Here is a 21,608-nt window from a genome sequence, read left to right as displayed (position 1 = left end):
GCACGCCTCTATACACACCAAACTGCTTTGGCGACTAAGTAAAGAGATTAAACTAGAGCCTGATAAAGAATGCTTTCTTGCTAGTTTAAGAAAACTAAACCAACACTTCAAAGTCCTCTAAGATTTCCCCAAATTCTATTGGCAGATTGCTTTGTGGTAACACGTAAGCGCAATCTGTTTTCTCGAGACGTGTTTGAAAAAGCTCCTCGCTGTAACGAAGTCCACCCATTATTTAGTTCCCATCAATTTCGAGTTCTTAACCATTGTCAGAGTATTCTGAACCTTTGAAGGCTTTCATCTGTGACTTAGTGAGAATACCAGCCATGGCGCTAGCAGGAGTGCAACTGCTTATTGAAGATAATCATGTATTTAAAATCTTGTTTCTAGCTAGAATGATGTTCCTTTCATCTTCATACTATTCTCGATTAGTTGCTGTTCAATGAAAATTATTCATGCTAAGAATTGTGGGGTTGTCTTAAACTTCATTTCAAGTAGGTTTTTCCTTAAGATGCATTTTCAATTAAAATTACATTGATGGTGCAGGTGGTGATTGACAATGGCATACTAAAGGTAACCTTGTCAAATCCTGGTGGAATAGTCACAGGAATAGAATATAATGGCATCGACAACTTGCTCGAATATCAGAACGACGAATCTAATAGAGGGTATATTAAATTAAATACCTTTGCTGAGTCCTACCTGTTTGATAACAATAAAAATAAAAATAATATTTAAAAATAAATAAATAAGCTGGGATACTTGACCACTGTCTCTTGATGTAGGTACTGGGATCTTGTGTGGAGCTCGCCGACAAGTCCTGGAACCACTGGAATATTTGATGTGTATGTCAAAAGTTCTCTCTTTCCCTTCTATTCATAAGTCTCAGTTTGCTTGTTTTCAATCTTCCCAAATCCCATCTATCCTTAAAGACAGTGACATAATTTTAGTCGTTCATTTAATTTGCAGGATAAGGGGAACCTATTTCAGAGTGATAATGGAAAATGAGCAACAGGTTGAGTTATCCTTCACAAGAACGTGGGATGCCTCACTTGAAGGCAAGCTGGTTCCCTTAAACATCGATAAAAGGTTCATTAACTTCATAACTAACCCTTGTCTATTATACATATATCGATCATAAATTAAAGTGTGAGTCAAAAACTAACCATGCATACGATAATTAATTCTGGTGAGTAGGTTCATAATGTGTCGTGGTTGCTCTGGCCTCTACTCCTATGCCATTTACGAACACTTAGATGACTGGCCCGCTTTCAATCTCGACGAAACCAGAATTGCTTTCAAGCTCAGCAGAGACAAGTACATGTTTCAAATGTCTTTTTTTGTTAAATTTCCTTCATGTGTGGTGATCAATGGAGTGATACACACACAAGTAAGTAGTGGGTAATGATGATACTTGGGCAGGTTTCATTACATGGCAATGGCAGATAATAGACAAAGAAACATGCCACTCCCGAGTGACCGATCACCCCCTAGAGGTCAAGCACTTGCCTATCCCGAGGCTGTTCTTCTGGTTAATCCTATTGAACCTGAATTGAAAGGAGAGGTACCCTACAATATTATTTTAGAACGATATCATCCATTGATAGATTACGACTTCGCCAGTGCTTGCGGATAGCAATAATAATTTAAACAAGGCATAGGGTGTTGATGCTTTTTTTTTAAAAAAAAAAAGAATAATGATAAAACAGTCATTTAATGTGCTCTGTCAAATTTTTCTTTCGTATACATTCGTGCAATTGCTAATAATACATTCTTAAGATTGTCTGAATTTTTATCACCCTGTCGGATTGTCGGTAAATATTTTTTGTTTTGCCAACGTATCGGTAATATCGGCAATCAGCATATAGATTGTTGGTAATGAAATGTTGGTTCTCCGAAGTGAGTGGGGCATTCTTTTTACACACACACACACACACTTTTGACATTCTTTTTTCAAGGGCTAAAATTCCTATCCTAAATATAAGAATTAGTGAATTACTTGATGGACTTGTTTTAGTATTTAATTTTCAATTCAACTCTTTTATCACTGGTATTTATTATTTTCTTAAATTATCTCTATTGTGCAATCAATAGGAATTGTTTTGAAAACAATAACATGCTTTAGGAAAATAACACACATTTTATAAATAACTAACTTAATGAATTTTTTAATTTATGTGAATTAATTATTTAACTTCTACACTTAGAATGGTATTGTATATTAAAAAGAAATTACAAGCACATCTAAGGGGTTAACTGGGTAAAATGGCTTGATTTAATATTTAAGCAGTTATTTACAATTTATATATCTCGATCCAAATAGAATAGTAATTTGCATCAATATTATTATTAGCAATTGCTCCGAAGTATTACAATGATGTTTAATTGAAGATACCGCCAAGGTGCCTCAAAAGTTAAAACTACTGCTACTACTATTATTAAATTAAAGAAACGCATGTGATGTTTGCATAGGTGGACGATAAGTACCAATATTCATGTGACAACAAAGACAGCAAGTTGCATGGGTGGATTTCCACGGAGACAGCGGTAGGATTCTGGCTAATAACACCCAGCAACGAGTTCCGATCCGGTGGACCTCTCAAGCAGAACTTAACTTCTCACGTGGGACCTGCCACTCTTGCTGTAAGTGGTTCATCTAATCGATGTTTTGATCATCGGATTTAAACATCGGGATTGGAAAATTTAGATGATTTTTTTTTTTAAATATTTTCACTTATTTTATTGTTTTATAAAATAATAAAATTTTCTTTTCTTTTTTAAAAAGAAAGAAATTCGGCAATGCAACTTCAAACTTTGATAATGCAAATGCAAACGTATGTAGCAAAGGGAAAACCAAAAACATGAAAAATGAAGCATTAACATACTAGTCATCCCCTCATTATACGTAATTATCGTCAATTAGTAGATGTCTCCTAAAATGACGAAATCAGGTGTTTCTAAGCCCTCATTATAGCGGAGAAGATTTGGTGCCAAAATTCAAAGCCGGCGAGGCATGGAAGAAAGTTTTTGGTCCAGTTTTCATCTATTTGAATTCTTCCGATAACGGAGACAACCCAATTAATAAGCTATGGGATGACGCTAAACTTCAGGTATCAACTCAGGATTTCCCCTATATCACATATACCTCCATTTTTCAAACGTATATAGTTCCTCAGTAACACAAACACGCATTCAAAACATGCAGATGCAGATAGAAGTTCAAAGCTGGCCCTACAATTTTCCTGCCTCACAAGATTACCTAAAGTGGGACGAACGTGGCAATGTCAATGGTAGGCTACTCGTCCGAGACAGGTGTGTTCTTTTGGCACATTATTTATTTTCTTGTGATGATGACCTCAACCTGTTTGTTGAATTGACTGAACCAAGCGGATATTTCTGCCATCTTGTGCTCTAGTGTAAATTTAGCTTGTTTTTATAGATTTTTGTAGTCAAGAACTTCAATGAAAATGTGATGAGTGAATATTTGAGTTTCAAAAAAGTTTTTCTGCAAGGCATGTATTTATAAAATTCGTTGATAAGACATACATGAAGAACGTAGTAATGATATATGACAATGGATATAGGTACATTGGAGATGATTATATCTCAGCAAAAGGAGCTTATGTTGGCTTGGCTCCGCCAGGAGACACTGGATCATGGCAAAGAGAATGCAAGGTGATTATTAAAAAGGGAAACTTTTCTTCTGTCAATGTTCTCATTTTCATTATAACGTACAGCACCATCTGTCTGTCAATGACTCAAGTATGGCAGTTTACTTGTTATCAGAATTATCAATTTTGGGCCAAAGCAGACGATGATGGATATTTCTCCATCAGCAATATACGCCCTGGTGACTATAATCTTTACGCATGGGTCCCTGGTTTTATTGGTGACTATAAATATGACGTGGTTATGAACATAACTCCAGGTACTAATAAACCCGTTTTCCTCTTTTTCTTTTATTTTTTTTAATTTCAGACATTTTCTTCTTATTCTTGGTTCGTATATATCCTGACTCAACAAATATTGAAATACATGTTAAAACAGGTTGTGACATAGTCGTAGGTGATCTTGTGTATGAACCTCCTAGAGCTGGTCCAACATTGTGGGAAATAGGCACCCCTGATCGTACAGCTGCTGAGTTTTATGTTCCTGATCCTAATCCCAAATTTGTCAACAAGCTCTATGTTAATCATCCTGACAAGTTGGTCCCCTTTCTTATTCAATTCCTGATATGGGGATTGGCAAAAAAAATAATGATACATGCAACTGAATTTTTTTGGGGGGAAATAACGATGCAATTTATTCACATAATTATAATTGGCAGGTTTAGGCAGTATGGTTTATGGGAGAGATATGCAGAGTTATACCCTGACAGTGACTTGATTTACACAGTTGGTGTTAGCGACTACACCAAAGATTGGTTCTTTGCTCAAGTTACCAGGTGCAGTTTTTTGGTTTTTTTTTTTTTGCAAAGCATTCAAGTAACATAATTAATCATGTTGAGGCTTTAAGAAATAGGAATTCCATTATGAGATTTTTTTTAATTAAAAATTATAACTCCTAAATCATGGAGGTGAAATGAAAAATTAAGTAACATTACAAGACCAACTTGTTATTATCCATTGTAATTTGATCCCTTTTTTTGCAGGAAGAAAGATGATAATACATATCAAGGAACTACATGGCAAATCAAGTTCAAACAGGACAGAGTGAATAAGAGAAGTGCCTATAAACTGCGCATAGCTCTGGCATCGGCAACATTTTCTGAACTACAAGTACTCAAAAAATTATTAAAAAAAAACTAATTTCACGTTTTGGCTCTTATGCTTAAAAACTGATAAATACATGATTTATATTATACTTGTAGGTTCGAGTTAATGATCCAAAAGCACCTCGTCCTCTGTTTTCAAGTGGATTGATAGGAAGGGATAACTCCATTGCTAGGCATGGAATTCATGGGTTGTATTGGCTTTTCACTGTGGACATATGGGGTGCTCGCCTCGTGGAAGGAGAAAATACCATATTTTTAACTCAGTCAAGAGCCAACGGCCCATTTCAGGGGATTTTGTATGATTATATTCGTTTAGAAGGCCCTCCCTCCTCTAGTTCCGGCGACGAGATTTGAATGTGTGACTTGTTTTTAATTCCTAGCAGAATAATTTGAAAATAAGCAAATCATTCCATTGGAAAACAGTATGACATTAACAAGTTAAATTTAATTTTATGATATTCTTTTTTTAGTTCATCCTCTCTCTTATTTCTCGTTATATTATATTTAATCAAATGCATGGACATTGCCCAACACTAAGTAATGGAAAATTACACAAACATGGCAAAGTTCAGAGTGGAAAATTTTTCAATAATTATTTTTCTGATAATTGAAAATTAGTTTGCATGTTTGTCATTATCACCGCCTTCATGTAGTTCCTAGATGCGAACCATACAACGTACTTATGTGCAGTCCTTTGAGGGGGATCCTCTTAGTTATAGTCAATTAGTCATGATTGGACGGCATCATTTCATTACAGAAATAATGATTTTGAGGAATTAATAAGTAGTGAAGACTAAAGAGCACTACCGTTAATTTAGCACCGCGGAGGAATAAGAGCACCGCTACCTTTCCATTAGGGGTATGATTGCAGTGATGAAGCGCCACGTGTACCTTGTTTAATCATCATCTCAAAATCACCAACCAGCTTACATAAAATGGAACCCACTGTGCCAGCTTAAAGTTTTAGTAGATTTTTTCTTTAATTTGATTTTTCGCTGTTTTTTTTTTCATTTCATTTCACTTTCTTTCTTTTCTGATTGGAATTGCTTGAGCACTTGACCTACATTCATACTCTATCATATCCTCATTATCTGAACTAGTTTCGGATATCCCACCACTTCAATTTCACTTTAAATTGTCGACATTGAATTTCAATGAAGTTTTAAAATATAGAATTTGTTTATACTTATTTTTTTCCCATATGTGAGCATTTCACGATACCAGGCATTTGAATCAAAAGTCAAAATCTCTCCAATGTGTTAACCTGGTAAATGAAAAACCATTCATTCATCCAATTCCAAACATGCAAATGTTATCTTTATTCTATTAAAAAAATAAAATAGATCCATTGTACTCTCAAATTAAGAGGTATAATCAATAGGTAGTTACCTTATCGACCTCTTCAAATTATTTGATTTCATATAGGTTTTTGGAAAAGGAAAGTTGTCATTAATGAGTAGTTATTGCAGAATCCAAATTATTCAAAACGAAATCAAATCAATTAATAATGAAGATTCATATTTGATTGGTACCCACATAAGGCCGCCTGAAATATCCTCTGATTGAAACTCGGATGATGTTAGGCCCAGCTTTGCGAACACCATTGGCATTTGTGGCTTTCTTCAAGATCGGACACAGACGATAAACAGAACTACCAGCAATGCAGCTAAACAAGTACAAACACCCTCTAAGTCTTATATTCCATGGTTTATTCATGTGATTTCAAGCTTACACACCCGTGACCAGCTGTGCCAGGGAGTCGCGCTGACGAAGAAAAGGCCAAAACGGAAGGGACAGACAAATTGTTGGTAAAAATAGATGCTTTGTCTATAGTTGAAGAAAACTAGTCCACCAACATCCCCCACAAAAAGTCTTTCACATGCCTCTAGTTTCTTTCCTATTACCTAATCATCTTAACTAAACCTTTAAAATTCGTTCCACCTAATAAAAATACCTTTTTTTCCTCCTTTGAAAGTCTCGCCCCTTTTTCAGGTCTAACTGCAATATGCTTTTGCTGTTTCAACTCACAAGTCACAGATTTAATCTATCTAGAAGCCACCCTCCTATGAGAAAGCCAAGTCAAATGAAATGTTATTCAGTTTACCTTCCACCTAAATCTCCTGCTCCCGATGGAGATTTTCAACTGCAAGATATTCTTGTCAAGTTTGCTAATGAAAGATATGTGGGATTTGCGTAGGAAACAGACAAGGACTAGGAAGCTGAATGTTTTGTCAAGAAGCAAAAACCAGAGAGAGTGAGGCCTAGGAAGAGCACGATCGATGATGACGATGATCCTCACGAACATCTATATGTTCTTGATGCTGTTGGGGGCTTTGGTCCAGGGCTATGTTCCTTATCCAGGTTTCTTTACTTCATCTTCCATAATCCTCTGTTCTATACATTTCTGCATGCTTTTACTCTCGGCATAATAATAAAGCTGCAGTATAATTCAATATATGAGAATATTGGGTGAAGAAGATTGTGGGACATTTCAAGAGACTAATGTGTATCATGTCTTTCCCAGGAGTGCGATTGGAAATTCAAGATAAGCATGTAACTCAAATCTGTTATTTTTTACTACAATTAGCCTCTGCTTAACAGCTTATACAGTTTCATAAATAAACATGTATGTATTTATCATTCTGCCCAGATTGTGATGGACAATGGCATAGTCCAAGTCACCTTATCAAATCCTGAAGGATCAGTCACTGGAATCCAATACAATGGAATGGACAACTTGCTTGAAGTTCAAAACAAGGAATTCGACAGAGGGTACACCAGTTTTTTAGTCCACTGCTCGTTAGGAATCATAACCTTCAGGGCATCTCACCTAAGCATTTTCACAAACACCTGACATGCATGAAATAACAATCAAGTAACATTCCAACCACAAATCTCAATCTTTTCCCCTTGCTTAACATTCTTCTTTGATGTGGTTACAGTTACTGGGATGTTGTATGGGGCGAGGCTGATAAAAAAGGAACTAAAGGTACATTGGACAGGTAAAATTCTCAAACCATTCCAATTTTATGCTTGAACTTTGAATCCAATTGATGGTGAGGGTGATCCAGGTTGGAGGCCACAAATGTTACAGTGATAGTCGAAAATGAAGAACAATTAGAGTTATCATTCACAAGAACGTGGCAGCCTTCCCTCGAGGGAAGGATTCCGCCCCTCAATATTGATAAAAGGTATTTGAGCTTCCAAAGTTCTTTCACAGATCACACACTCTGCATTTGTAATTTTTTGCTCTGTTTGAAGAGCCAAATAAATTGATTTTGGGCAGATTCATAATGCTTCGTGGTTCATCTGGCTTCTACACCTACGCCATCTACGAGCATTTGAAGGGATGGCCTGCTTTCAATCTTGATAATACTCGGATTGCATTTAAGCCTCGAAAAGACAAGTAGGTTTAGATCCCAAGACTTTTGGAAAACCGGGGAAAAAAAAAATCAATCAATGATTCTGATGTGTTTGGTATGTATAAATTGTAAAGGTTCCATTACATGGTTGTAGCAGACAATAGGCAAAGATTCATGCCTCTGCCTGACGACCGGTCAGAAGAAAGAGGGCAAGTTCTAGCTTACCCTGAGGCTGTCCTCCTTGTCAATCCCATTGAGCCTGAATTCAAAGGGGAGGTAGGTTCAAAGAAAATGGTTCCTAATGGCGAATTGCCCTGGTGTTCTATTATAAGTTTCTTATAACAAACTAAGAAGAATTGATAAATTATTAATTTTATTTAAAAATACTAAAATAGAATAACCTTCCAACTTTATCTCTTTTAAGAAAAAAAATTTTAAATTTGTATCATATTCTCTTTTAGAATTAATGAATTTAAATATAGATAATATTAAAAAAATGTAATTAATATCCTACTAAATACTTTATATTAAAGATGAAAAAATCCTTCAAAAATGTGTTATATTATAGGGACAGGAGGAATGTTGACTGGAGGGAGTATTTAGTAGATTTTTTAATAAATATTTTATTTGTTGGAATTTTTTTCCCTTAAAATTAGCTTGGTTATACATTTTTTTAGAGTTTGGAACTTACTTCTATCATACCCTATTCTCATCATCTAAGTAAATCTCATGTAACAGCTCGATTATGTTTTGTGTGACTAGGTGGATGACAAGTATCAGTACTCGTGCGAGAGTCGCAACAACAGGGTTCATGGATGGATTTGCATGGATCCATCCATTGGGTTCTGGCAAATTACACCTAGCTATGAGTTCCGATCTGCCGGGCCCCTCAAACAATTCATTACTTCTCACGTGGGTCCCACCACACTCTCTGTAAGTCACTTTTTTCCGATATTTTTTTTCTAAAAAAAAAAAACTTACCAACATTTAAGTTTTTTGACCCAAAAAAAAAAAGTAAAAAAAAAAGTAAATTAAGTTTACGTTTTCTATTTTTTTTTTTTTAAATTTTCGGGATCTTCCTCGATTAGGTATTTCATAGCACGCATTATTCGGGAGAAGAACTAGTAATGAAATTTGGGCCTGCTGAACAATGGAAGAAAGTCTACGGGCCTATTTTTACATACCTCAATTCTTTGTCCAATGGAGAAAGCCCGGTTATGCTATGGGAAGACGCTAGACAGCAGGTCCTCTGGTTCCTTCATTTCCATTTTTCCTCTCCACAAAATGAATTCAACATTTTGGTTGCTCATGTAAGAACTGCAATAAATAAAAATTAAACTGCAGACGGTCAATGAAATTGAAAGCTGGCCCTATTCGTTTCCGGCTTCGGAAGACTTTCCCTCATCTGACCATCGGGGCAAGGTTAAGGGGAGGCTGCTTGTACGAGACAGGTACTTTCCCAATTACATAATCTGAGACCTTCTTGGTTACCAAATTTTCATTAAATAAAATAACAGGAAAAGGACTAAGCATCAAACGGATCTCTTCATGATACAATTTTCCTTCTTACCCTCCTTCTTCTAGTTCTTTTAGTACTGACATATGCTTCATTGTCTCATCCCCACTAGTTACATCTCTTTACTTCATTCTGTAAATGCATGGGTATGTGTGAGATCTTCGTTTTAATGGGTAAACTTCAACCTTGCATAGCTATATACTGACGGGTGCATCCCAGCAAGTGGTGTTTTGTGGGGATTAGCTGCCACAGGAGATACTGGATCTTGGCAGAGAGAATGCAAGGTCATCTTTCAGTTCTTTCGTTTTTCCGTTACAGAGTGAAGAACTGAAATCTTGAACCACACTTTAGGAAACTGATACGACTTGGCATGTGTTTGCAGGGTTATCAATTTGGACAATCACTGATGATAAAGGCTACTTCTCGATCACTGACATACGGGCTGGGCAATATAATCTCTACTCCTGGGTCACTGGGTTTATTGGAGATTATCGATATGACAATATCATTAACATAACCTCAGGTTTCGTATGCTTTTCTCTGTGTCATGATTCGCGAGGCCTTGAAAGCCTGTTTGGGAGAAGGGAAAAGTGAACTCTTGTTGCTCTTGTTGCTCTCCCCTTCCCATGACTAAAATAGTCTTTAAGATTCTCAAGTACACCGTATTGTTACAACACAAAAGTCTAGATAATTGAAGGGGGTGAATATGTAAGCAGGTTGTGAAGATGAATGTGGGAGAACTTGTTTATGAGCCTCCGAGAGATGGCCCTACATTGTGGGAAATAGGCATCCCTGATCGCTCTGCAGCTGAATTCTTTATCCCAGATCCAAATCCCAAGTACATTAACAAGCTTTATGTCAATCATCCAGATAGGTTAGTTTCTTGCCAATTCAAATATATTATATTAAACAGCCAGTATATCTCACCTATTTTACTGTAGAATGCTTTATTTATTTCTCTGAGGGTTATGAACCGTTGGTTCATTGTTGTCACTTGAAACCTTCTTTTGACCCTTGTAAAAAGGAGAAATGTGTATCACAGTCCCTAAAGTTGGCAGGTATAGGCAATACGGTTTTGTGGAGAGGTATGCAGAATTGTATCCAAACGAAGACTTGTTCTACACCATAGGAATCAGTGACTACAAAAAAGATTGGTGTTTTGCTCAAGTTAATAGGTAATTCTCTTCCACTCCATCTTCCAAATTTTCAATGAAGAGCTGTAAAATGCAGCTAAAGACAGCATTGAAAGTGAGACAGAGGAAAAGTAATAAGTGAGTATAATTGTAAGATAAGTCCCATGCACAGTTGTTTGTTTTTTTTTTCCAGTACCATTCGTTTTTTAATTGCTTGAATGTATGAAATATGAATAGGGGGAGATATTGGTGGTAACCTTTGACATACGGGCTGGGCAATATAATCTCTACTCCTGGGTCACTGGGTTTATTGGAGATTATCGATATGACAATATCATTAACATAACCTCAGGTTTCGTATGCTTTTCTCTCTGTGTCATGATTCGCGAGGCCTTGAAGAGCCTGTTTGGGAGAAGGGAAAAGTGAACTCTTTGTTGCCTCCCCCTTCCCATGACTAAAATAGTCTTTAAGATTCTCAAGTACACCGTATTGTTACACCAAAGTCTAGATAATGAAGGGGGTGAAATGTAAAGCAGGTTGTGAAGATGATGTGGGAGAACTTGTTTATGAGCCTCCGAGAGATGGCCCTACATTGTGGGAAATAGGCATCCCTGATCGCTCTGCAGCTGAATTCTTTATCCCAGATCCAAATCCCAAGTACATTAACAAGCTTTATGTCAATCATCCAGATAGGTTAGTTTCCTTGCCAATTCAAATAATAGTTATATTAAACAGCCAGTATATCTCACCTATTTTACTGTAGAATGCTTTATTTATTTCTCTGAGGGTTATGAACGTTGGTTCATTGTTGTCACTTGAAACCTTCTTTTGACCCTGTAAAAAGGAGAAATGTGTATCACAGTCCCTAAAGTTGGCAGGCAGGTATAGGCAATACGGTTTGTGGGAGAGGTATGCAGAATTGTATCCAAACGAAGACTTGGTCTACACCATAGGAATCAGTGACTACAAAAAAGATTGGTTTTTGCTCAAGTTAATAGGTAATTCTCTTCCACTCCATCTTCCAAATTTTCAATGAAGAGCTGTAAAATGCAGCTAAAGACAGCATTGAAAGTGAGACAGAGGAAAAGTAATAAGTGAGTATAATTGTAATATAAGTCCCATGCACAGTTTTTTTTTTTTTTTCCAGTACCATTCGTTTTTTAATTGCTTGAATGTATGAAATATGAATAGGGGGAGATATTGGTGGTAACCTTTAGATTATACCTAGTGGCTAAAGTCTAGTTGCTTTTTTATGTCTGTGTTCTTTGTTCTTTGGCTTTAATTTTTTAAGTGCAGTGCAAATATTGTCCCTTTGGCTGTATACCACAGATTGTTTTCACTGTGCAGGAAGATAGATAACGACACATACCAAGAAACCACGTGGCAAATTAATTTCAAACTTGATAATGTAAATACGAATGGAACCTACAAATTGCGATTGGCTCTGGCATCTGTGCACTCTGCTGAGCTGCAAGTATATCACTTCATACCAAATTTTTCCACAGAGCTCATAGCATCATAACTCTTCATGCTTATTTTGTTGGTTTCGTTTTTGTTGTTAGATTCGGGTGAATGACTTGGAAGCAAACCCTCCCTTGTTCTCAAGTGGAGTGATTGGAAAGGAGAACACAATAGCTAGACATGGGATTCATGGGCTATACTGGCTGTTCAACATTGATGTACAAGGCACTCTTCTTTTGCAGGGGAATAATACCTTCTTTCTAAAGCAAGCAAGAAACACGAGTCCTTTTCAAGGGATTTTGTATGATTATATTCGTTTAGAAGGGCCATCTTCTGAAACTAGTAATGATAGTAATAGATGATACTGGTCAAGAATATTCGATAAATAATACATTTATTCAAATCTTTTTTATATAAAATTCAATTTATTGATCCTATGCTTGAATAACCTTCTTGAGAATTGCAAGTTCTGCCTTAATTTTTTTTTTCCTCTCTAACAGACATTAAATTTGTGCTCTTGACAGAAAATCACATGCCAAACAGCTTGCACAATTCTCTGCCTATATTTTTCCATCTAACCAGCAACGGGAAATCACATGCCAAACATATGTAGCTTTATGTATATATGTATGTATATGTGAGAACAATTCTTATCACGCCGGGACACCTCGGGCCTTTGGTCAGCATTACATTTACTTAATCCATTAATGGCTTTGCCCATTTAGTCAATTAATTTTCGTAAGTTATAGTAAGTTTCAACATTATGTGCCAAACAAGTGAATCAAGATTGTACTGTAAGTCCTTCAACCCTCGGAAGTTCAGCTTATTTTATTCTATCCTCTATTTGAAGTTAAGTTACGATCTGTCGCTCTCCCTGTTTTTTCTCGTCCAGTTATTCTTTCCCTTCATAAATTTATTATATCTTCTCTCTTGTCCCCCAATAAAAGATGAAGTTCTCACTTCCAAGTTCAGAAGAGAGAGAATTTTGCTTCATAGAAAAGACAGATATTCTTAAATTAAATGTAAGGGGTAACTTCGGTTTTGCTCATGCCAGTTCGTTCGTTTTTTAATGAAGTTACATATTCCGGCGAAAGAAAAATGAGCTTAGTATTGTATATTTTCCCATAAAAACTTAATAACGAATACTTTGAAAATTACATTTTTTTTCTCATTAAAACTCATGCAAATGCATTTGTAAAATTGCGATAGTGACATTTGTGGAATTTAAACGGGAAAATGACCCAAAGGCAAATTGATCTTGACTTCAATAGAATTTTAGTTAGTCATTTTCTTCCTTTGTTTCGCCATTCCCTGTCTCGTCACGCATATATTGGATACCGTTTGTTTCCTCAGAACATCAAAACGCACCAGGCTACATTAGCGACAGAGTAAAGAAATAACCATGAAACCTCCAATAAAGGATACAATACTTCGCCTTTGGATGGAGAAAACCAAACCAACTAGAAGCTTGAGCAAAAAGAAACCTTAAAACGTGACATTTAAAGTTACGTTAATGAGGAGGTCTCTTAGATACTGAAGATATTTTGCGTCGAGCGAAGATCGATCCTTTCACCATGTCAACACAAGGAGTGCAGCTGTATATAGGAGACAGTCATGTAATAAACTACTACTTCTTTCAACTTTTTGATATTTTATGGCAAATCAAGTTGCTTGAGACGCTGATGTATTATCTGAGTTTTAGGTGGTGATGGACAATGGCATAGTGAAAGTGTATTTATCCAAACCGGGAGGATTTGTCACTAGAATTCAATACAATGGCATTGATAATCTGCTTGAGATTCTTAACCGAAGAGATAACAGAGGGTACACAGAACACAAACAGCTTTATACCCTGTTTTTCTTCTATTTTTTCCTCAATCATCACGCTGCTAGTTTCAGTATTTTGAGTTTTTTTACTCGAAATAATGAACTTTTAGATATTGGGACGTCGTCTGGAGCGAAGAAGGCAGTACGGGAACTACTGGCACATTCGAGCGGTATGTAAATTTTGCCTCTTCGATTCTGCATCTTCTCACTTCCGCACTCCATAAAATCAAAAGAACGTAGAAATTAAGATGAAATTAGGAAAAGTAATATCATTTACTCATTCTTCCCTTACTCCGATTAAGGATGTATATAGTTATTAGCTCAGGTGGCACTGACGAATATGGCTATGGTTGCAGCGTCGTCGGAACAAGTTTTAGTGTAATAATTGAAAATGAGGAACAGGTGGAGATCTCGTTTACAAGAATGTGGGATCCATCTCTGAAGGGAAAGCTTTCGCCATTGAATATAGATAAAAGGTCTATGCTTGATTGAATTTATTGCTCAATAATTGTGAATACAGTGATATCATGATAATCAATCACATTAACTACCATGATGTGCTGCAGGTATGTCATGCTTCGAGATTCCTCAGGCTTCTACTCATACGCCATTTTTGAACACCTAAAAGAGTGGCCCGCTTTTAACATACCCCAGATCAGGATCGTCTTCAAACTGAGGAAAGACAGGTATTTTATTTGTCATGTAACCTTTTATATACATTTACCATGATCTTTTCACTACTATTCAAATATATGTCACTCGTATAGGTATCATTACATGGCCGTGGCGCATAACAGGCAAAGATTCATGCCTCTTCCAGACGATAGATTACCTGGAAGAGGTAAAGAACTGGCCACCCCAGAAGCAGTTTTACTTGTGAATCCTGTAGAGCCAGAGTTCAAGGGGGAGGTAGTGCTTCTTCTTTTTTTTTTTTTTTTTGCCCCAACATGTTTCTTTATTTATTGATTGATTATTGATTAAAAAACAAGAAGAAGAAGAGCAGTTATGTTTCTCTGTGATTAGTAGAATTTACTAATTGGGTGACTTAGGTGGATGACAAGTACCAATACTCGAGTGACAACAAAGATCTGAAGGTGCATGGGTGGATTAGCTCTGAACAAGAAACTGAACCTCCCATGGGGTTCTGGGTAATCATGTCTAGCAATGAATTCCGATCAGGGGGACCTGTTAAACAGAACCTTACCTCTCATGTGGGCCCCATCAGCCTCGCTGTAAGGCTGCATAACAGATATCAGTTAATGGGCATTTAATTTCTGCATAGTTTATTTATTGTTGAGATTTCATGAAATGAATCAAAATGCATTGCCCTGTTTTTTTTTTTTTTTTTTTGGCGTTGTGTGACAGATGTTTTTAAGTGCTCATTATGCTGGCGAGGATCTAGTTCTAAAACTCAAACCGAATGAGCCTTGGAAGAAAGTATTCGGGCCAATCTTTGTGTATCTGAATGCTTTGTTGAATGATCAAGACAAATTATGGCTCTGGGAGGATGCCAAAGAACAGGTTTCTTCAGCAGACAAACTTTATTTGAAAACTCAGTTATTATATTATAATTAGCTTATGTCAGTGTTATTATATAGGGCGATGTACACTCTGATGTTAATCACTGAGACGGATTTCATCTTGCTCAGATCACTGTTACAGTACTTTTCACATAAATTTAATCTCGGAGTTGCAAGATTCGCTATGAACTTTTTGTTAACCACATTTGCAGGTTTAGACAGTATGGCTTGTGGGATTGTGGGAAAGATATACAGATCTATACCCAAAGGAAGACCTGGTTTATACAGTCGGTGAGAGTGAATATGGGAAAGACTGGTTCTTCGCACAAGTCACCCGGTCTAGTTCCGTAAGCCTACATAGAGTTGCTTTATTTAAGAAACATATATAGATAGCTCAAAAAAAAAAAAACGTCATTTTCATATCGAAAAGTTGGTATATTGATGAATCAAATGCAGGAAGAAAGATGATGGAACTTACCAAGGAACGACATGGCAAATTAAGTTCAAGCTAGACGACGTGATGGGAGGTGGGGACGTACAAGTTACGATTGGCTCTTGCAACTGCAAATGCAGCCGAATTACAGGTTCATGATCTTACCAAATTAAAATTGTTGTTTTACTTTTCAAATTATATACCCTGAATTTGATGAGTGATTACATGCGTGCATGTGTTTTCTCGTGGTAACTAAAAGGTTAGAGTGAATGATCTGAAGCAAGACCCTCCTGTATTCACGAGTGGTTTGGTCGGAAAGGACAACACAATTGCCAGGCATGGAATCCATGGACTCTACAGACTATACAGCATTGACGTATCGGGTCGTCTTCTGATAAAAGGCGATAATACTTTTTATCTCACGCAGGCTAGTGCCACTGGTCCCCTCGAAGGGATCATGTATGACTATATACGCTTTGAAAGCCCACAATCCTCTGGTTCAACTTCATAAGAGAATTAAAATGAAAATTAACTAGTGCTATGTTTGAGCAGTAGACCAAATTCAACAAAAAGAACTTCACTAATGGAGAGATCACGAACTGTTTACAATGTTCCATTTTTGTGCTACTTCATTTGGTTTTTGTTCCCCGCTTGTTTAATCCTGGCTGCACAGTGTCCTGGCCAATTCAGATGGAAATAACGACATAAACTAACTCGCTATATTTAAAAACAAAAATAAAAGACATCGGATTTTTTAATAACGTCAAAGAAAAGGACGGAGGTTTTTTTTGTACTTACGAGAATTTACGATGATTTAATGAGTTTGGTTTTGGTCTCTTCTGCATCGTTAGTAGCCTCTACCTGCATCTTGTCAGTCTCAAGCTCCGCCGCGGTTGCTTCCTCCTCATTTCTCGCCTTTATCCTCTTCGTCTCTTTTTTTTTTTAAGCACAGAGACAGCATGTGATAAGGGTGAAAGAGAGAAAGGAGGAATTAGTGAATTATATCCGAATGGGCAAAAGAATAAAAATAAATGAATTTTAAGACCTGACCGACGAAGAAGGCTTTTACATATGCAAGGCCTTCCTGTAAAGAAGCTGCGAAAAATAAGCAGTGTTTACAGTACTTTTCACATAAATTTAATCTCGGAGTTGCAAGATTCGCTATGAACTTTTTGTTAACCACATTTGCAGTTTAGACAGTATGGCTTGTGGGAAAGATATACAGATCTATACCCAAAGGAAGACCTGGTTTATACAGTCGGTGAGAGTGAATATGGGAAAGACTGGTTCTTCGCACAAGTCACCAGGTCTAGTTCCGTAAGCCTACATAGAGTTGCTTTATTTAAGGAACATATATAGATAGCTTCAAAAAAAAAAACGTCATTTTCATATCGAAAAGTTGGTATATTGATGAATCAAATGCAGGAAGAAAGATGATGGAACTTACCAAGGAACGACATGGCAAATTAAGTTCAAGCTAGACGACGTGATGGGAGGTGGGACGTACAAGTTACGATTGGCTCTTGCAACTGCAAATGCAGCCGAATTACAGGTTCATGATCTTACCAAATTAAATTGTTGTTTTACTTTTCAAATTATATACCCTGAATTTGATGAGTGATTACATGCGTGCATGTGTTTTCTCGTGGTAACTAAAAGGTTAGAGTGAATGATCTGAAGCAAGACCCTCCTGTATTCACGAGTGCTATTAAATGAGATAATATTAAAATTCTTGTTAAAACTTTTGTAAGCTAAGAGATTGACCCATCGATTAATCTTGTGCCACTCATTTTTTAAATTTATCATTCCATGTCTGAAATGCTGCCAACATCCACTTGTGTGTATTGATTGATATAAAAGTAAAGATTCGATGAAGTTTTTCACTTAAGAGTATCACTGTTGCGTGAATTGATAACGCGTGTCTTCTATTACATTATAAACTACTGGTACTTTTTCTTCTTTTTTTTGCCAGGAACGAAAAAAATACTGGTACCTGTGTAAAAGTATTACAGGGTTTAAAAGCAAAATAATATGTTTCTTTGGCTAAACAAACAAAACAACATTTAGGTCCACATGCGAGGTCATCCTAACTTAATCAATGATGTCAAGTTTAAATTTTAAAAATGCAGTTAACATGATAAATCTCTTAAGAGAGGTGTGGTAGAGGCTTCCCTCAATATGGGCCAACCCAATCTCAGTCCGAGTTAGTCTAATCCCGCATTTGTGAGTTGGGATATCGAAAGCTATCACGCACGCCAAAAAAAAAGAAAAAGTAAAAGAACAAAATAGCCATGAAGGCTGAAGCGTGCATCCATCTGTTACATTATAAAATACCGGTCCTTTTCTTTTTTCCACGTACGAACAAGTACTAGTAGTTGTGTTAAAGTATTACAAGGTTTAGAAACAAAATAATTTTTTTTTTGCTGAACGAACAAAATAATTATGCTTGTTCAGGTCTTTGAAAAGAAAAGAACAAAATAGCCATGGAGTCAATATCCACTACCAAGGTGATTTTTGTCTAAAAGTCTACAGCATCGCTGCACAATGAGACATGTCTAAATATAAGATGTTGGGGTGAAATATCTAATTATGCCTATAGCATTTTTCAGGTCTTATTCCAGTATAAATAACAAAGTATTCAAATAGTAATAAGTTACCATGCATAATTAACAAACGGATATTTTTTCACAAATATATTATAAAAAACTAATAAGCCTGGTTTTTTGTTTATAGTCAAATGATGACTTGTCAATAATCGTATGTTTTGTTATTTATATCAGAATAAGACTTATGAAATTAATTAGGTCTATTAGTTTTTGTAACTTATTCATGAATAAATGACTGCTTGTTAATTACATATCATAATTTGTCAATAGTCTCATGCTTTGTTGTTTATATTAGAATAAGACTTGTAAAATTAAACCAATTTTATTAATTTTTTTAACTTATTGATGAACCAATGTCACTTTGTTAGTCATGTATGGTAAATTGTTAATAACTAGATGTTTTATTGTTTATATTAGAGCAAGACTTGTAAAGTTAAACAAAGCCTAATAGTTTTTGTAGCTTATTTATGATTGAATATCTGTTTGTTAATTGCATTGTCGAATGTTTTATTATTTATATCGGAACAAGATCTGCAAAACACTACAAGAGTAATTAGGTATTTTCATATAGGTGTCAAAGGTGAAGTGATATTTCAACTTTTTAAGACCCTTCTTTACACTTAAAACACTAGAAGGTCCTTAAATGATATCATTAATATCAATATATACACACACAATATTGTAGCTTTAATTTGATTGGTCAAAAAAATTGATTCTCATTGATTAATAGATTTTATGTTAATATTAATATGAAAATTTCTCTTAATTCACTAATGAGATTTAATTTATTTTTTATTTTCATGTATTTTCAGTCTACTTTTACAGGAGTATTTAATGAGATTTAATTTAATTTTTTATTTTTTATGTATTTTTAATTTACTTTAATAGAAGCATTGATTCAAGAGTAGCCTCATTTAAAAAAAATGACTCTCATTGATTAACAAATTTTAGGCTAATATTAATATGAAAATTTCTCTCAATTCATTAATAAGATTTCATTTATTTTTTTATTTTTCATGTATTTTTAGTTTACTTTTAAGGGAGCATTGATTCAAAAGTAATTTTATTTTTAAATTTTTCTTATTATTAGCATTAACTCCATTTGGCTTTCTTTCTCTGTTCGTTATACTTTTTCATACCTTTTCAATTTTTCTGATTAATGAGATTTAATTTATTTTTCTATTCTCCATGTATTTTCAGTTCATTTTCACGGGAATATTGATTTAAAAGTAGTCCCATTTTCAAATTTATGTAATCACTAGCATTAACTTCATCCGATCATCCTTCCGCATTTGATGTACTTTCTTATGCCTTTACAATTCTTTGATCAATGAGATTTAATTTTTTTTTCTTATTTTTCATATATTTTCCTGATTCATTGTACTCAATATTAATAAACTTTCATCAACTATCATCCATAAACATTTTCTTAAAAAGAAAATAAAAAGATGTTTAAGTTGATTTAAATCATCAATTATTATCCCGTGGTCTTAGCCTTGCAAACTGTTGATATTTCACCATATATTCCGCACTGACAAGATAAGAAGAAGAATTGAAGACAGTAAAAAAAAAAAGAGAGGGATTCCTTTGAATTCTCTCTTTTCCATAGTTATGAAAATATAATTTATGTCATAATTTATAAACCAATGTCTAATTTTTTTTATGTAATAAAAAATGAGGGGCTATTGAAAATTTTAAAAAAGATTTATTTCGAGCTAATATTCTCTAAACACTATAAGAACATGTATTTTCTAATTAGTTTTTCATTATAAGTTCGAGAAATAAAGATAAATGTATACAAATAAAGTATTCAAGAAAAAAAAATAATTGAATAAATAAATTTTAAAAAATTTAACCATCTTAAATGTGTCAATATTAATAATACTAATAATATTTATCTTAAAGTTTTTAATTTTAACCCATATAACATACGAGAAATTGTCAAATTAAAAAAAAAAGGTTGATCATTTATTGGTTGTCACGTGATGTGAGATGAAATAAAAAAAAAATTACATACAAATCCTATATAAAAAATAATGATCATAAAATTCATTAACAATTCAATTAAGGGTTGTGATAATTAAATTTTTTGTGGGGACTTTTAACATAATTTTTGCAATAAAAAAGGTGGAAAAATGAAAGGCCGTATGCGAGGAGATAAACGTCATTGCATCTCATTCTCTACCCTCGCACTATATATACCTCAGCTCCAAATTCTAGGTATATTTTAATTTTATTAATTTTTTTAACTTATTGATGAACCAATGTCACTTTGTTAGTCATGTATGGTAAATTGTTAATAACTAGATGTTTTATTGTTATATTAGAGCAAGACTTGTAAAGTTAAACAAAGCCTAATAGTTTTTGTAGCTTATTTATGATTGAATATCTGTTTGTTAATTGCATTGTCGAATGTTTTATTATTTATATCGGAACAAGATCTGCAAAACACTACAAGAGTAATTAGGTATTTTCATATAGGTGTCAAAGGTGAAGTGATATTTCAACTTTTTAAGACCCTTCTTTACACTTAAAACACTAGAAGGTCCTTAAATGATATCATTAATATCAATATATACACACACAAATATTGTAGCTTTAATTTGATTGGTCAAAAAAATTGATTCTCATTGATTAATAGATTTTATGTTAATATTAATATGAAAATTTCTCTTAATTCACTAATGAGATTTAATTTATTTTTTATTTTTCATGTATTTTCAGTCTACTTTTACAGGAGTATTTAATGAGATTTAATTTAATTTTTTATTTTTATGTATTTTTAATTTACTTTAATAGAAGCATTGATTCAAGAGTAGCCTCATTTAAAAAAAATGACTCTCATTGATTAACAAATTTTAGGCTAATATTAATATGAAAATTTCTCTCAATTCATTAATAAGATTTCATTTATTTTTTTATTTTTCATGTATTTTTAGTTTACTTTTAAGGGAGCATTGATTCAAAAGTAATTTTATT

General features: G+C 34.7%; 3 protein-coding genes and 2 pseudogenes across 4 annotated transcripts; 4 read left to right on the top strand and 1 right to left on the bottom strand.

Moving 5' to 3' along the window:
• Positions 1 to 193: 193 nt before the first annotated feature.
• LOC129294633 (uncharacterized) lies at positions 194 to 5,245 on the top strand. Of its 2 annotated transcripts, none has more exons than XM_054933071.1 (15): positions 194 to 365; positions 544 to 665; positions 783 to 842; positions 967 to 1,086; positions 1,195 to 1,314; positions 1,420 to 1,561; positions 2,470 to 2,640; positions 2,949 to 3,107; positions 3,203 to 3,309; positions 3,582 to 3,672; positions 3,769 to 3,925; positions 4,045 to 4,201; positions 4,325 to 4,441; positions 4,649 to 4,775; positions 4,868 to 5,245. In XM_054933071.1, exons 1-15 carry the CDS (start codon positions 324 to 326, stop codon positions 5,123 to 5,125), a joined length of 1,950 nt encoding a protein of 649 aa, XP_054789046.1. In that variant the 5' UTR covers positions 194 to 323; the 3' UTR covers positions 5,126 to 5,245. The 2 variants fall into 2 exon arrangements, with proteins under 2 accessions (XP_054789046.1, XP_054789047.1); XM_054933072.1 differs by having other exon boundaries at positions 202 to 365; positions 3,784 to 3,925.
• Positions 5,246 to 7,267: 2,022 nt separating this feature from the next.
• Positions 7,268 to 12,680, top strand: LOC129294505 (uncharacterized; annotated as a pseudogene).
• Positions 12,681 to 13,609: 929 nt separating this feature from the next.
• Positions 13,610 to 16,636, top strand: LOC129294580 (uncharacterized; annotated as a pseudogene).
• Positions 16,453 to 17,131, bottom strand: LOC129294672 (uncharacterized; the record flags this gene model as incomplete). The annotated part of the gene is made up of 3 exons (XM_054933129.1): positions 16,453 to 16,700; positions 16,822 to 16,953; positions 17,069 to 17,131. Coding segments are annotated over 2 exons (189 nt in total), but the record flags the coding sequence as incomplete, so codon positions are not given.
• Positions 17,132 to 17,202: 71 nt separating this feature from the next.
• On the top strand, positions 17,203 to 17,739 carry LOC129294579 (uncharacterized; the record flags this gene model as incomplete). The annotated part of the gene is made up of 3 exons (XM_054932999.1): positions 17,203 to 17,330; positions 17,449 to 17,575; positions 17,683 to 17,739. Coding segments are annotated over 3 exons (312 nt in total), but the record flags the coding sequence as incomplete, so codon positions are not given.
• Between the last annotated feature and the right edge of the window lie 3,869 nt (positions 17,740 to 21,608).

This window comes from Prosopis cineraria, unplaced genomic scaffold (genome assembly GCF_029017545.1).
Source record: "Prosopis cineraria cultivar Desert tree isolate PC_DT_omini unplaced genomic scaffold, ASM2901754v1 PC15, whole genome shotgun sequence".
In the NCBI taxonomy this organism is placed as follows: domain Eukaryota; kingdom Viridiplantae; phylum Streptophyta; class Magnoliopsida; order Fabales; family Fabaceae; genus Prosopis; species Prosopis cineraria.
The sequence above is the reverse complement of the archived record's forward strand: the minus strand, read 5'-3'. Positions and strand labels throughout refer to the sequence as shown.